The 13,713-nt window shown below is 45.1% G+C and overlaps 1 protein-coding gene across 1 annotated transcript in view; it reads left to right on the forward strand.

Annotated features, from left to right (window-relative positions):
- The window catches only part of st6gal2a (ST6 beta-galactosamide alpha-2,6-sialyltranferase 2a), a 30,003-nt gene that overhangs the window by 1,787 nt on the left and 14,503 nt on the right, over nucleotides 1–13,713 (forward strand). Inside the window, exons 2-3 of the mRNA XM_071919697.2 lie at nucleotides 11,847–11,903; nucleotides 12,000–13,071. Of these exons, the coding sequence (XP_071775798.1) occupies nucleotides 12,078–13,071 (994 nt within the window). The 5' untranslated portion in view covers nucleotides 11,847–11,903; nucleotides 12,000–12,077. The remainder of the gene's footprint in view (nucleotides 1–11,846; nucleotides 11,904–11,999; nucleotides 13,072–13,713) is intronic.

A 13,713-nucleotide genomic window follows, 5' to 3' on the forward strand; every position in this document is an offset into this window, starting at 1 on the left:
TGTCTGGTTTTCAACAGTAGTGTGTTTGAGCTTTTGAAGAGGTTTTCAATTGAAGGATGTAGCTAAGTTGAGGGTAGTACATATTTTTGAGCCGATACAGAGATATTTTTGACTATTTTTCTTGCAATGTGGAAAACGGACAAAAGCCTTTTTAGTGGACAGTGTCCAGAGCCGCAGTAATAGTTCTATGTATCATACAGTAGAGCTGGGGGATAGCTGAAAAGGAGATAGTGCATGCACATTTTATAAATAACTAAAGGTAAATTATTTGTCTGTATTTGTGTTTGCCTTTCTTTGCCTTGAAAATTTCTTCCATGGAAGGTGAGCTGTATTTGTTGCTATCCACACAAACATTACATTACCAATGTGCTAATGGATCCCAGGCAAAACACATGCACACACACATACACACACACACACATACACACACCGCCAGCCCACGGGAGGGTTGTGATCCTCATATAACATCTGCATTATTGCTTTTACACGTATTCTTACCTAATTACCTCTGCACACAGGCTGGCACCTCTGTGTCTCTGCAGCTGGGTATTTATTGGCTTGAATGTGGCGCGCTCCCTCTGGGTGTGCAGAGCCCACAGGTGTGCAGGAGAGCTGCTCTCTTTGTATGCACACACAGTATCCCGCTCAGTCCTACCATGGCCAACCCCCACCCTAAAGCATAACTCAGATCATTTCCCCGTCTTTTCCATCATACCAGTCGACTCTGACTAAAACCTTGTCGATTGCTTCACTATAGATCTACTTGGGTCTTGCTTGTGTGGGTGCAGCTCTCCAGTTCAGTCCTGTAGGGCCGATGGACTCTCCAATAATCAACAGCAAAGCAAGCAAAGCATGACTTATTCAACATATTGATGCTCACACTGTAATGAGACATGATGTATATATTTAAGTTCCAGTTAATCCATGACCTGACAACTTTCACCATTTATTTTGCACTACTTTACACCCAGCGGTGCATGTAGACCGGCCGCCACAGCTGGCCAGCAAAGAGTAAACTAGGAGCTACTAAAGCAATGTCAAGGTAGCATCAAAACTGTGAAGAAGGCATGACTTTAGACACTTTTCATCTGTTCACTAACTTGTCTCATGACAAAACAAGCAATCAATGTGTTGAGACATGCTTTGGGTTGGCCTCATAGGACTGTATTAGAGATGTAAATAGCTCTATTGTGATTAATTTGATGAGATTTTCATCAGACTCCATTGGTATGATGGAAAACAAGTCCAGATGCTGTCCAGTCCCACAGCGCCTAGCTAGGTGTGCAGCGTCAACTGTTGCTGTAGTTGAAGTTGCTACAGTCCTGGAATAATCAGGAGAACCACATCATGACATTCAGTATCACAGTAGCCTGTTGGCCAAAATGTTTTTAGCATTTCCCAAACTTAATAAATCCCATATGTTATGTAAAACACCTTTGCTAGCTCACTCTAATTGTAACTAAATATTCGCCATAAAAAAAATGTTTTGACCACTGCAGAAGCAGCATTGAGCGAGCATCACTCAGGATGAGGTGAGAAAGCACTGATTGGTTTTACCTCGGATCAAACTATGGAGGGACAAACCAACACTGACCAGCAGTGAGGAGGGACACATAAAATGCATCATTTCAATAAGTGATCAGATTGGTGATCGCTCGATCACACTGTTGAACTAATTAGTCAAAGACTGACTGCTCTCATCAGCATCAACACTGCCAACTGAAATCTGGGAGATGGCAAGGCTGCACGTAAATGTAGGGAGTGTGCAGGAAGGGTAGATAGCCAATCACATGATCATCTTGTTGAATACAAGGAAGGATTGAAGGAGTTTGACAAAAAATCCAGTAAGGCTGTTTGACAATTCATAACTATGTTCTTAAATACAACTCAATATACCAAAGGAAATTCTCAGGTACTGTGATTCAATTTGATGCACTGGCATATCAGGGTTAAGTGTCTGTCATGCTGAGCTCATGTCTTGTGAAAGACAGATGTGAAGTGGTCAAGTTGCTCATTAGCAGCATTGTGCAGCACCTTTTTAATATCCTGCCACTACTGCCTTTGAGCGATAACAAGTCTCTGCACAGTCACACTGATTTCAACATAAGAATTCTTGGGCAATCTTTAGAACGAGGCTAGAAATTGTGAGCTTGGAATTAGTAACTGACTTTTTAATCAAAATTGAGTTATCCACATCTTCATGATCTTTGAATGTTACTTTTGGGGTTTAAATATATAAAAAGAAAGTAACTAAGAGTTTTGCCAGATGGCATGTCAAATCTTTGACAATGCTCTGCTCAGTATCTCAGAGCTGCAGTCTTCCCAGACAGAACCTTCACGAAATGGCAAGGCTGAACTTTTGAGTCGATACTTTAGCTCCTTTTTAGTTAATCCTAAAATGGCCATATACATTTGCTGTCGGTGGCAGCTGGAGATAGAGTTTCATTTTTATCTGTTCCAGACTGTATGTCCAGATAGAGAGGAGCGGAGGATCGCATGGGCAGGGCACTCTGGGAAGGTGGAGGTGTAATTTCAGATGTGGGCTAACCGAGCAGAGCGGCAGTTATATGAGCTCAGCCTTCAAAAGGAGGAGCGCTGGAGTCATCAGGACCAGCTGTGCCCCTCACTCCTGGCTGTGTGCGCGAGCGCTCGGAGGACAGGACGCTTCATGAGAAACACGTGGACGTCGGAGGTAATTAGCCTGTTTCGCCAGGTTATAAACTTCCTGAGAAATGCCGCTCAGGCACTGGAGTGTGGGATGCCGTTGTGTTGATTTATGGCGCCGCGCTCCTTATGCTGGGCCTTTGAAACGGGACGTGGGATGTTTGAGCAGCCTTAAGTGGCGTAGCTTTTGTTGTAGTACTATATGTTTCTGATAGGCTTCTAATCTCAGCCCATGTTTAGAAGGAAGTGTCAAGAGTTCAGACAGATTATAGAGAGGTTAAGCCTTCTGAAAATGGCTGTAGAGCTTAGATTAGAGGTCCTGTTGTCTGGGCAGTCAGACAAACATGATGCTTTTACAAACACAATAGTCTGTTATGGACAGCGCATTAAATCCTGTGATATTAACATCTTTTTTTGAAACATTAGGTGTTATAATTTGGCATATGTGTTAACCTGTGTGGCTGTATGGCTGAACATTTGCATTTATTTTAGGTCTACCCCAGAGAAAGTGTTGTTGTTCTTAGCTTTTAGAGTATCAGTGGCTTCTTAAACCTTTACTCTTTGACATTGCCTTAAGATTCTGACCACATTTCCTCCATCCCACACAATGGGAAAAAAAGAGTATTCATAGTCATGTGTAAGCAAGCACTTCTAATTCTGGGAATCTGTATTTATTCTGGATCCAGAGACCGATGGAGTGAGATCACTGTCGTTGTGAGAGACGGACTGGTCATAAAATCTGATTGTACAATCATGCTGTCATCATCTCCAAACAACCTCTACAAGGAGGGGAACGGGCAGCCAAGTGTCCTTTAAGTGGACTCTGTCTACTTTCTCACATGAAGTGCCGCTCCGCCGTGGGGCATCAGCACTCCCAGTTGTATTTATGGGCCATAATGTGAGATGTAGAACTGCATTTCCTTCATAGGACCTTGCTGTTGGCAGGGTGTATTCGAGAGTGCTCTGTGCACCGTGAAAGGCTGTCATTAAGAACCACTGCCCTGTGTGATTTATCAGAGTGGGATGTGCTTAGAAGGTCAGGATGATTCAACTCTACCCAGCCCAAGAGTTTCCGTCAGCTTTCCTGTCTCTGAAAGTGGTGGTTAGTTTTCACATTAGACATTACTGCCATTTATTTTTATTTTTTTTGTGACTGTGACTCGTAAGGTGTTTTTTTGCACACTGTTGTTAGATTAAACTTTAAAGTCTGCCTCCTGTTTACACATTGGGCAGCCACCGGATGACTGATGCCGTCACTTTCTTAGCAGATGGAGATGCAGACTTGCACTCAATCTTGAACAATGTTTTCGCCTATGTGTGCCGCTGTGACAGTGGGCTCTAAAGTGAAGGATGTACTGTATGTCTTAACACCTACAGAAGTAATGTTCTCTCCAGTGCCTATCATACTCCATCTACCTCTTTGCTTTCAACTGTATGAATGAATAAAAAATAGTAAAGGTGAGAGGACTGCCCTCTCCTTTTAAAAAAAATCCTATAAAAGTGTAGAAGTTGGTCTGTGTTATCACTCAAGTGAAAAACGGCTGTTGGGAAAGGCTTGGCTGATTGATAAATGATTCATTCTCAGTCAGTCCTTCTACATCCATGCAGCGTTTTATATGATACAGGATGGACGGCAGCGGTCAGCACTTTGCCCGGCCCTTCACTATCTGACCTACGGTCACCAGCGTTTCACAGGCTGCATGTAGCTTACGGTGCAGATGCCCAATGCATAAGTCAAGGATTTCTGATCCGTCTGTCCTCTCCTTTCTCTTTTTGTCCTTGAGATTTTTTTTCTTTTTATTCTTTGTTTTCCCCCCAATCTCCTCTCTTATATTTCTCCTCACTTACTTTCTCCAGCCCGTTACTCACTCTGACTCAGTGGCTTGTTTTCTCTCGTCTTGGTTGTGCCGGCTTTAAATGAAACATGTCCACTGCTCTCATAATTACAAGGCACATGCACACTTCACATGGTGCTCCTATGGGAAGAGGGGGGCGAAATTGGTACTGTAATGCCCTTGTCCAGGTGTGTATGTATGTGTATGTGTGTGTCCAGGTGTCAACTGGGTATTATGGGTGGGTGGAATAGCTGTCTGTACAGGCGGAGAGTGAAATATGCGTGTGCACGTGCGTGTGCATTCATGTACACAGGTAGTGCATTATGGAGCCTGTAGGCCTGAGCGCTGTCGTCTCTGCTCTGCTCTGCTCTGTGGATCAGGTGTGAATCTTGTAGAGCAGATGGACGCTGACAGGAGCGCAGGTGTGTGTGTGAGATAGACTTCCGCCTCCCTACGCCTCCTGGCTGTTATTGGGAGTAGTCTCTATTTTAGAGCAAGACTAATGAGTTTATAAGCGTGTCTTTGAAAATAGACATTTTTGCTCTGCTGATATAATCGGAGCTGTGGCTGAAGAGGGATAGCAGGGGACTAGAAGGACCTAATCTGCTCAATGGGATCAGTCTTTATGGAGTTAGTATTTTCTGGGCTGACCTTGCTAGACCCTGCATTACAGCCCACCTTCATTAGCCTAATCTGCTCCCACCAAGAGAGTAACGTTGCATCATGATGAAAGACTTACTTCTCTGTCTTTGATCATTTTGATGAGATTAAGATGAACACCTTCCCCTCTTTCCTTGTTTGCGTGTGTGTGTATATGTGTGCAATAGAGGAGAGCAGAGAAATGGAGAGGTTTTTTTTTTATTAAATAAGTCGCCTACTCTATTTTTGTCTTCATGCACTCTAAGCTACTGTATATTTATAAGGAAGAGAGACTGAATTTGTGTTCCATTGTATTTGTGTGCTACGGTTTGTGTTCTGCTGCTTTGTGCTTCAGTGCTGGTCTATGCTTAGCAGTGTGTGTGGGTGTGTGCGTGTGCACTCGTGTGTGCAGCCATGCGTATGCACGCTCTAGTGTGTTTGATTGGCATGCAGTCGGATGGCTGGAATGAGCTGTATCGCCTGCAGTGTGTTCTCAGCTCCACATGCTAGGTGCCAGTGGTGAGGAGACAGTTGATCTACTGCTGGTAGGCAGTCACATGTCAACACACAGCCTGGCAGGCAGAGGCCGAGTTCAGTAACTGCACACAGATGTAATAGTAGATGTAATGTTGATTAGCATCTTTGCGTGTGTACAGCATAACACGAAAATGAACACACACACACACACACACACACGTTCAGCAGAGCGGTGTCTGCACTTACATCTGCATGTACAGTACCACAGTTGAATGTAGGTCACAGAGAGAGGCAGATGTGGGAGGAAGGAAAAGAAGGTGTGCGCTGGAAGTGGAAGGGAAGGTAGGAAGGTTTTCATTATGACATAATGTTACTGTTGGAGCGGCGGCGGGATTAGGGCTTGGCAGGATATGTGGGAAGGGTTTAACCCCTGAATGTTGAGCTCTTTGGCTGAGAAGTAAGGAGAGGTAATCCCTCCATCCATCACGGAGACGGTGCCGCTGCATCTCTTTCCTGGCTCTCTCCCATCATCAGCCCTCTGCCTTCATCTTCCTCTTCTTCTCCTCTCTCTCTCTCTCTTCCTCTCTCTCCCACTCATTACCATCCTGCACACATTCTCTCCTACTCACAGATAGACTGGCCTAGAAACTATGCTACAGAAGTAGCGGGCAATGGCAGACAGAAAGACAAAGAGAATGTTGGATGAAGCTGCCTTGACACAGTCCGGTCTTAAGGTGTCATTAGTCACGCATCTATAGCGGCTTAGGTAGCCAGCTATTTAGTGTACCAGCTATTCTTCACAGCTGCACTTTGTGGTTCCACTGCGAAAAAACTGTGATATGAGGTCCAGTGGACCCTTTAGAGAACTCAGACAGTGGCAGGATAATTACAGAAGCCGATGTCTGATGTCCTAGACAGTAATAACCTCATTGCCCCCCGGAGGCAGCAGGGTGAACCTGTAGAAGGAGGTTCATTAAGTGAGGAGAGAGAGCCACGCTTCATTTAGCCTGGGTGAATATGCTGTTTCCTTGAGTTTAATTTTCTCACTTCAGTTTAGGACTAAAGTGACTTTTGGTGTCGGTGTTCTTTGGTACACCACTTCCTCTGTCCTCATTTTCAGTGTCTCATTTTCTCTTGTCTGCACAAATCTGTGAGATACTATGCTACAGCTATGTTTGAATGGCTCAGCAGTTACAGCAGTCCATGTTTATACATGGTACAAGATCAACAGCTGTATAAATGCCTCTGCTGTGAGGATCGACGGTGTGAAACTGTTTCTATATGAACTCTTTCTTACAATGAGCTTTTCATTCATTTGATAGGGACTTTCCAGATACAAAGAGTGTGTGAGTGTGTTGATCAGGTGCTTATCATCCATCTGTGTGATCCTCTCTCGCATGCTTAGCGGTTCCAGTGGTGAGATTGCACAAGGCCCTGCCTTAGCGGCTGCACAAAGTTACACTTTGACGCCTTGTCTAGGGACTTACCAACCAGATGAATATATTCAAATTCAGTTAAATTTGAATTTGGAATTTGCTTGAGTTGGACTTTGCAATACAGTCTCATGAACTGTTGTGAATGGAGCACAAACTCTGAAATGCAGAGTGCATGTTGTGGACTGTGTGATTATGTGACCATAGCACAAACTGGACACGCCATTTTCAACTTCACTACTTTCAGTGCTTTTGTACCTGTTTAGCCAAGTAAACACCCATGATTAATAAATAAAAAAATGGTTAATGTTAGGGTAAGGTTTTGATAATTGGAAAAACTTTCGCTAAAAGTCACACCAGAAAACTTCTTGGCTTGAGCTGGGAATCAAACCCGGGTCGTCGCAGGTGAAGGTAAATAAATCCGCCTCTCCACCGCATTATTTCAGTGTCAAACTACTGCTTGTTTTGTCTCATTCACGCAATCCATTCGTGATTGGGTAACTTTTCTGGCATGGAGCACGTATTTGCATTTCAAGGATATGTTCACTTCATGAAATTCCCAAAGACCAGACAAAGTCACCATTCAGTTCGTATATGACCACACCTCTGTTGCCCATCCTCCTTTGTCTGTCCTACACCATATACAGTGGTTCACATCCAAACCTCGGGGCTTTGGACCCACAAACACTCAACAGAGCTAGTCTTGTTGCCTCTTTTATTTTTCTTTCTCTGTGATGTATTGGTTTGTAGCCGCTTGCCGTCGAAGGGAATTGTTTGTAGCGCAGGCGCTGCAACTGTGTACTGATATGAACTGCTGAGAGGTGAATATTAAAGGAAAATGGTTTTTTTTTTTTTTAGACAGAGAACACCTCCACTCTTGAGGGCTCAATATTTTATGAGGAACAAACAAGTTGGCCTGTGCTTTATTTGAGAGAATGCGCACAGTTTAAATCCCATTGCCATGCAGTGAGCACAAAAAGGACAGCATGTTCCGTAATGGATTTATCCGTTAAATAAATACAGCAGTCATCCCACTGCATTCTTTGTAAAACTCTTTTGTTATCTTTATTGTCTCTTGTCTGTCTTTCGATGCCAGATTTAAACAACATAGATTAATCCTTATTAGCCTTATTAGACTCTACCCACTCACTGTTCATCAACATGTATTTTCCCCTTAAAAACAACAAGGCAGACGGCTAGTCGGGTGTAGAGGGAACATTGGTTGTTAGAGGATGTTTCTATCAGCCCAACGCAGCTTTTACCATAGACTCTATTTTCTGCAACGTTCATCTCGCCAATGCCACAACTTCCCCTCCCTACAGAAGACTAGCTAGCTGGTTAGCTGATTTGAGATATTTTCCTAGCTGGCTGCGATTGATGCATTCATAACATGGTCTCTCCACCCTGGTTCCTCAGCAGGGCGTATTAAAGTGGATTGAACAATTTCAGTGCGATGCTGTACTGCCATATTCCCTCAAGGGCTGCCTAAGCACTTACCTGGCAGTCAAATAGTGGCTGGGGTTCAGTACACTCACCTCTGGCAATGCCTGTACTGTAGACACACTGAGAATATTGCAGAAGTCAGGGAGGGCATGTTGGGACTCAAGGAATGTGGTTACATAAACGTTTTTTTTCTTTTGCACATCATTTAATTAAAGAATGGGTCGGATCATCCTGCGTGAATGAAAACTATTCCATTACAACTCTAAAAAGGTTTTGTGTAAAATGCTTAATGGCCTTTCAGATAGCTTAATGCTTTGGCCTTGTTTTGGATTGAACAAGACATTAAACATTAAAGCCTGCTCAGTACTTGCTACATGTTTCCAAAGTGTTTTTACTCTCATCTGGTTCCTTTGTCTTTTTTGCAGGGTTTGGCTGCCTGAAAAAGCCTAATAGGATTAAGGAGGTAGCTCACAAAAAATAAGCACTCCAAACTACACAATATCACTGTAAATATGTGCGGAAAGACATATTGTGAATATACAGTATGTTACATTATGCAATTACATGCATGATTAAGAGCAAATGTGTTAAAAGGAAAAACCTAAAATCAAGAAATCTTAACATGGGGGGGAAAAAAAGAAAATAGAAGTATTTCACTGTAGACGGTGAGTGGGGGCATGTGTGTGTTGACTATTACATAATACGGTGAAATGTCCAGGTCAGAGTTACAGTAGAGATGCAGAGAGTGAGTGTATCTGTCTGTTTATGTGTGTGCATGTGTGAGGGAGAGGTAGACGGTTGCTTTCTAAAGCTGATGAATTATGGAATGACTGCAGTTTATTACATAGTTTTAGCACCAGACTCTCACTTCTCCAATAGGCTACTTCTCTGTTTCTGACAGTTTCTCTGCCTCAATTTTCTATCTTTACTTCTGCTGGAAAATGGGATTATTATTGACTCCTAGACATACAGAAATTCACATTGCATCCACGTACCAGGCCATTTTATCAAATCATTTTCAAAGAGTGGAAGAGTACTGAAACCATCCAACCCAATTGCTGTAATTTCTTGCATAATATCACCGCTAGAATTTGTTCTTTCGGAGAATATGATTGAAGTTGAACATTTAAACTGTTACCATTTTGCTCCAACAATAAATACCCATTTTGGAGAGACTTATTTCTCCAAAGATAAATAAGCTTGGTGGCGAGAGAATAGTATTAGCTGATGTATCTGCTAATAAAGCATCTGTTTCTCTCTGCATCCATGGTTTCTCTCTCTTCACTCACTCACTCACTCTCATTTTTCTCCCATGCAATTCATAGACCACATAATTATCCTCCTCGGGGCAAAGGGCCTGCTAACATTTAACCAATCTCCTCTTTCCCCTTTTCTTTTACAAAAGACTGCCCCCCCCTCCCTCCCTACACACACACACACACACACACACACACACACACACACACATACCATTTACCTTGGATTTTTGTTTTTCTTTTTACATTTAATCCATTTGTTCATCACCGTCTCCTGCTCCCTTAACTCATTTAATCATCCTTTGCTGTCTGGCTGTGTCTCGTTTCCATGTCTCTCATTTTGTTCTATTTCTTTGTCTAGCTCTCACAAGACTAGCTCTGTCCTCCACCCCCGCCTCTCCATCTGCGCCACGCATTTATGTTTTACCACAGTTACTGAAGCACACATCCTGATTGCTGCCAGGTGAGGCGCACACACACACACACACACACACACACACACACACACACACACACACACACACACACAGACGTGCGCAGTGGGCTTCAGTGGAGCAGTGGTGGTGGTGTGTATAGATAGCATTTGCTTGTTGACAACATTGCCACGGCGCTGCCTTTGTGTGTTTGCTCACTTGTGTTTCTTTGTTTTAATGCGTCGGGCCTGTTGTTGTTACTTCCAGGTGTTAAATGGCATATTTTCCACTGAGTGACCTTTGACCCCAGTGGTGTGGACATGTCCAAACTGCTACAGAGGTTTACAGCCTAGCGCTTGTCTCGCCTGCCTAGGGCCTTTAAGGCTGGTAATGCAGAACATGCTGAAGCTTTTGAGAAAGCCTGGTATCAGATTGCTACGTGTGTGTTTACATGCTTCAGTTGCTGTTCGCTTGTTTTCGCCCCCTTGCTGTTTGCGCTCCCTCTGGCCCCGTTGCTCCCTGCTGTTTTCCTCGGGCTCGCCCAGGGTCAGTGGATGAGCTCTGGCCTCCTTGTGTGGCCCGGGCTGGGAGGCCTGGGTGTCTGGATGTATGGAGGACCGCAGGGGCCCCAGAGATCACTCCTGCCAGACTCGGCGCTGCGCTGCCGGGCCGGGCGACCACAGAGACAGGAAGCTGTAATTAGGACTAGAGGAGGCTTAACACTCGGGGGCTTTCTACTCCTGCCGTACCTCGCCACTCTCGAGAGACACGCTCCGACATTAAGAGACCAAAATGCATGGCTGAGAGGGTTGTAGTCCTCTGGTGTCGAGTAATTTAATGGTTCATTTGTTCACCTTCATTACGTTTTCTGCCTCCGTCTCTCAGTAAGCTATCAGTAAACTTAACATGTAGCAGAGTATTACCATGAAGCTGTAGCAATAATAATCTAAATTGTTAATAATTGTGATATTGCTAATAGCAAAATGGTAATATGGAAATAATTACAAAATGGTATGTTAATGTGAATGTACATATGATGTACAATGTGTGTGATGAATCCAAATTAAATATAGGAACCAAAAAGAACAATAGGAATCAAACACTAAGGATGATGGAATGGACAAAAACTGCACATACTGTAAATCCATAGCTTTATGTTTTCTTTTGCTCATTTAATGATATGAAACTAGGGATTATTTCAGTGAGTTTTTGGAGTAGCATCCTAACTCGGAGAGCATCTCACAATGAGGAAGGAAGCTTCTCTGTTTCAACCTCACCTTTCTGAAAGACAATAGGCCAATTTGTATTCATTGTGTATTGAGTTTGGTTATTCTGATTCAGATTGTCTGAGATGTTTGTTGTTGTGTGACAAGTGACTTTCAGACCCAGCTGATACAGCAGACTCTTCTTGTGTTGAGTGCTTTAGCTTATACGAGGGGGGCTGTAAAAGTAGGACTACTTTCTAAATGGTTGTAGAATTTTAAAATTCTTTTCGCCGTATTTATTATGAGTGGGAAGCAGCCAAGTTCTGCCCCTGCAGGAGGTGCTTTCCTACAGCATGGTGTGTGTGTGTGTGTGTGTGTGTGTGTGTGAGTTGTGTGTGTCTGTGTGTCTATGCGTTCACACATACAGTGGGCTCGCATGTACAAGTGTGCATCTACTAATTTGTCCCACTTCTCTTCTCAGGGTGCTGTTATATCCTGGAAGGCACATGGACGTGAACAAATAGAGTCATCATTTGAGGTGAGTCTTGACAGAAATATCTGCTTTCTCCTTCTTTGTGCTTGCTCCCCCATGCAGTTTCATGAGTTTCATTTCTGACCTCTGCTCTCTCTCCAGGCCCTCCAGCTGACCTCTGGCCGTGGAGCTGTGTTGTTGGCGGGCCAGTCGAACAGGCGTGTATGTGAGTGAGAGGTAATGAAGTCCAGTATGAGGCAGTGGCGGAGGCTGGTGCTGGTGGGAATGCTGGCCTGGGTTCTGCTCTTTCTGGCCCTCCTCTCTTACTTCCTGGATGCTCGTGTGGACGAGCCCCTGACCTCCGCTGGCTCCTCGCTCTCTCAGCACCCAGACACGCGACGCCTGGCCTCTATCCAGGCCTCCCATCAGCAGCGTGCCATCATGGGTTCGCGACCCGAACTGGCCTCTGCCTTAACCACCACCACCTACCCCGGAGCGGAGCCGGAGCCTTCTGTCAGCTCCACCACCCCGGCGTCCAGCCTGGAGGTGAGCCGGAGCCCCAACAGCGCTCCCTACGCCGTGTACGGCAGCCAGGAGGCCAGCCGCCAGGACTACCTGGACCCCCAGAGCCTGGCCGCCTGGTCGTCCTTCGGCACAGAGAACGTGGGTTCTCACTCGGACCCTGTGACCCAGAGTCGAGAGAGAACGCTCCAGACCGCGGAGTACCAGAACCGATCCGCACGCCGCCACGGCGGGGAGGAAGAGGACGATGAGGAGGAAGAGGAAGAAGGAGAAACGGGGAACAGTAGGAGGACCACAGCGGGCGGGAGAGCTGGCAGTGACTCCTCCGATCTGGAGGAGTATTACTTCTCCAAGTCGGCCTCTGTGGTGCAGCGCCTGTGGCGGGGCCGCGTGTCCGCCGGTATGCTGAGTCCTCGGCTGCAGCGTGCCATGAAGGACTACTTGAGCGCCAACAAGCACCACGTGGCCTACAAGGGCCACCGCAGGGCCGCCCAGAGCGCCAAGGAGCTGCTGTGTCAACTGAAGGCCCAGGCCAGGCTGAGGACAGTGGATGGATCAGAGCAGCCCTTCTCCTCGCTGGGCTGGGCCCGTCTGGTGCCGCCCCTCCCTCTGGACCAACTCTACAGGCGGCAAGACCAGAGCGGCTTCAAGACTTGTGCTGTGGTGACCTCAGCTGGGGCCATCCTGCACTCAGGACTGGGCAAAGAGATCGGTGAGTAGAGAGGACAGGGGTTTTTAAATACGGGAAATGGTTTAAGAGAACCAGAGGTAGAAGGCAGATGGCAGAAGTGAGGGAAGACACATTGTAGAAGTTGAAGAGTCAGCATTCTCGAACATGTTATTTGTGCTTAGACACATGATTTTCTAAAACGTGTGTGACTAGAGGATGCATGTGATGAAGAAAGTCTGTACCTCTCATGTTATGTGGTAAATGGACAGCCTTACTGTGTGTCCTTTAATATTCCTTGCCCATCTACATGAATTACATTTGATTTCTTACAAGGTAATATTTCTTGGGGGAGGGAAAGGCAGGTTTAGGTGGTTGCTGGGCTTGTGTGCTGTCAGAGTGTGAAATACAGCATTGATCCTTGGGAGCCTTTGTGACGTCTCTCGATCTCTGGCAAGGAGTGTGAAGGCAGAATGATGGGTTTGTTATGGTGTGACATGCAGAGCATTGATCTAAAAGTCAATTTATCATGTAGGCCAGCAGCTAAACCATCGCCCTCAACATCATCATTTTGCTTGAGCTCTTGTAAATGTAACACTGTGGGATGGTGCAGCAGTACTGTATATAAGTGAAGTGTTAAATGTCAGTGAATATTTTTTTGTGCCCAGGTTTTTGCACGGTGCCGCC

Source organism: Centroberyx gerrardi, chromosome 10, assembly GCF_048128805.1.
Source record: "Centroberyx gerrardi isolate f3 chromosome 10, fCenGer3.hap1.cur.20231027, whole genome shotgun sequence".
NCBI lineage: Eukaryota > Metazoa > Chordata > Actinopteri > Beryciformes > Berycidae > Centroberyx > Centroberyx gerrardi.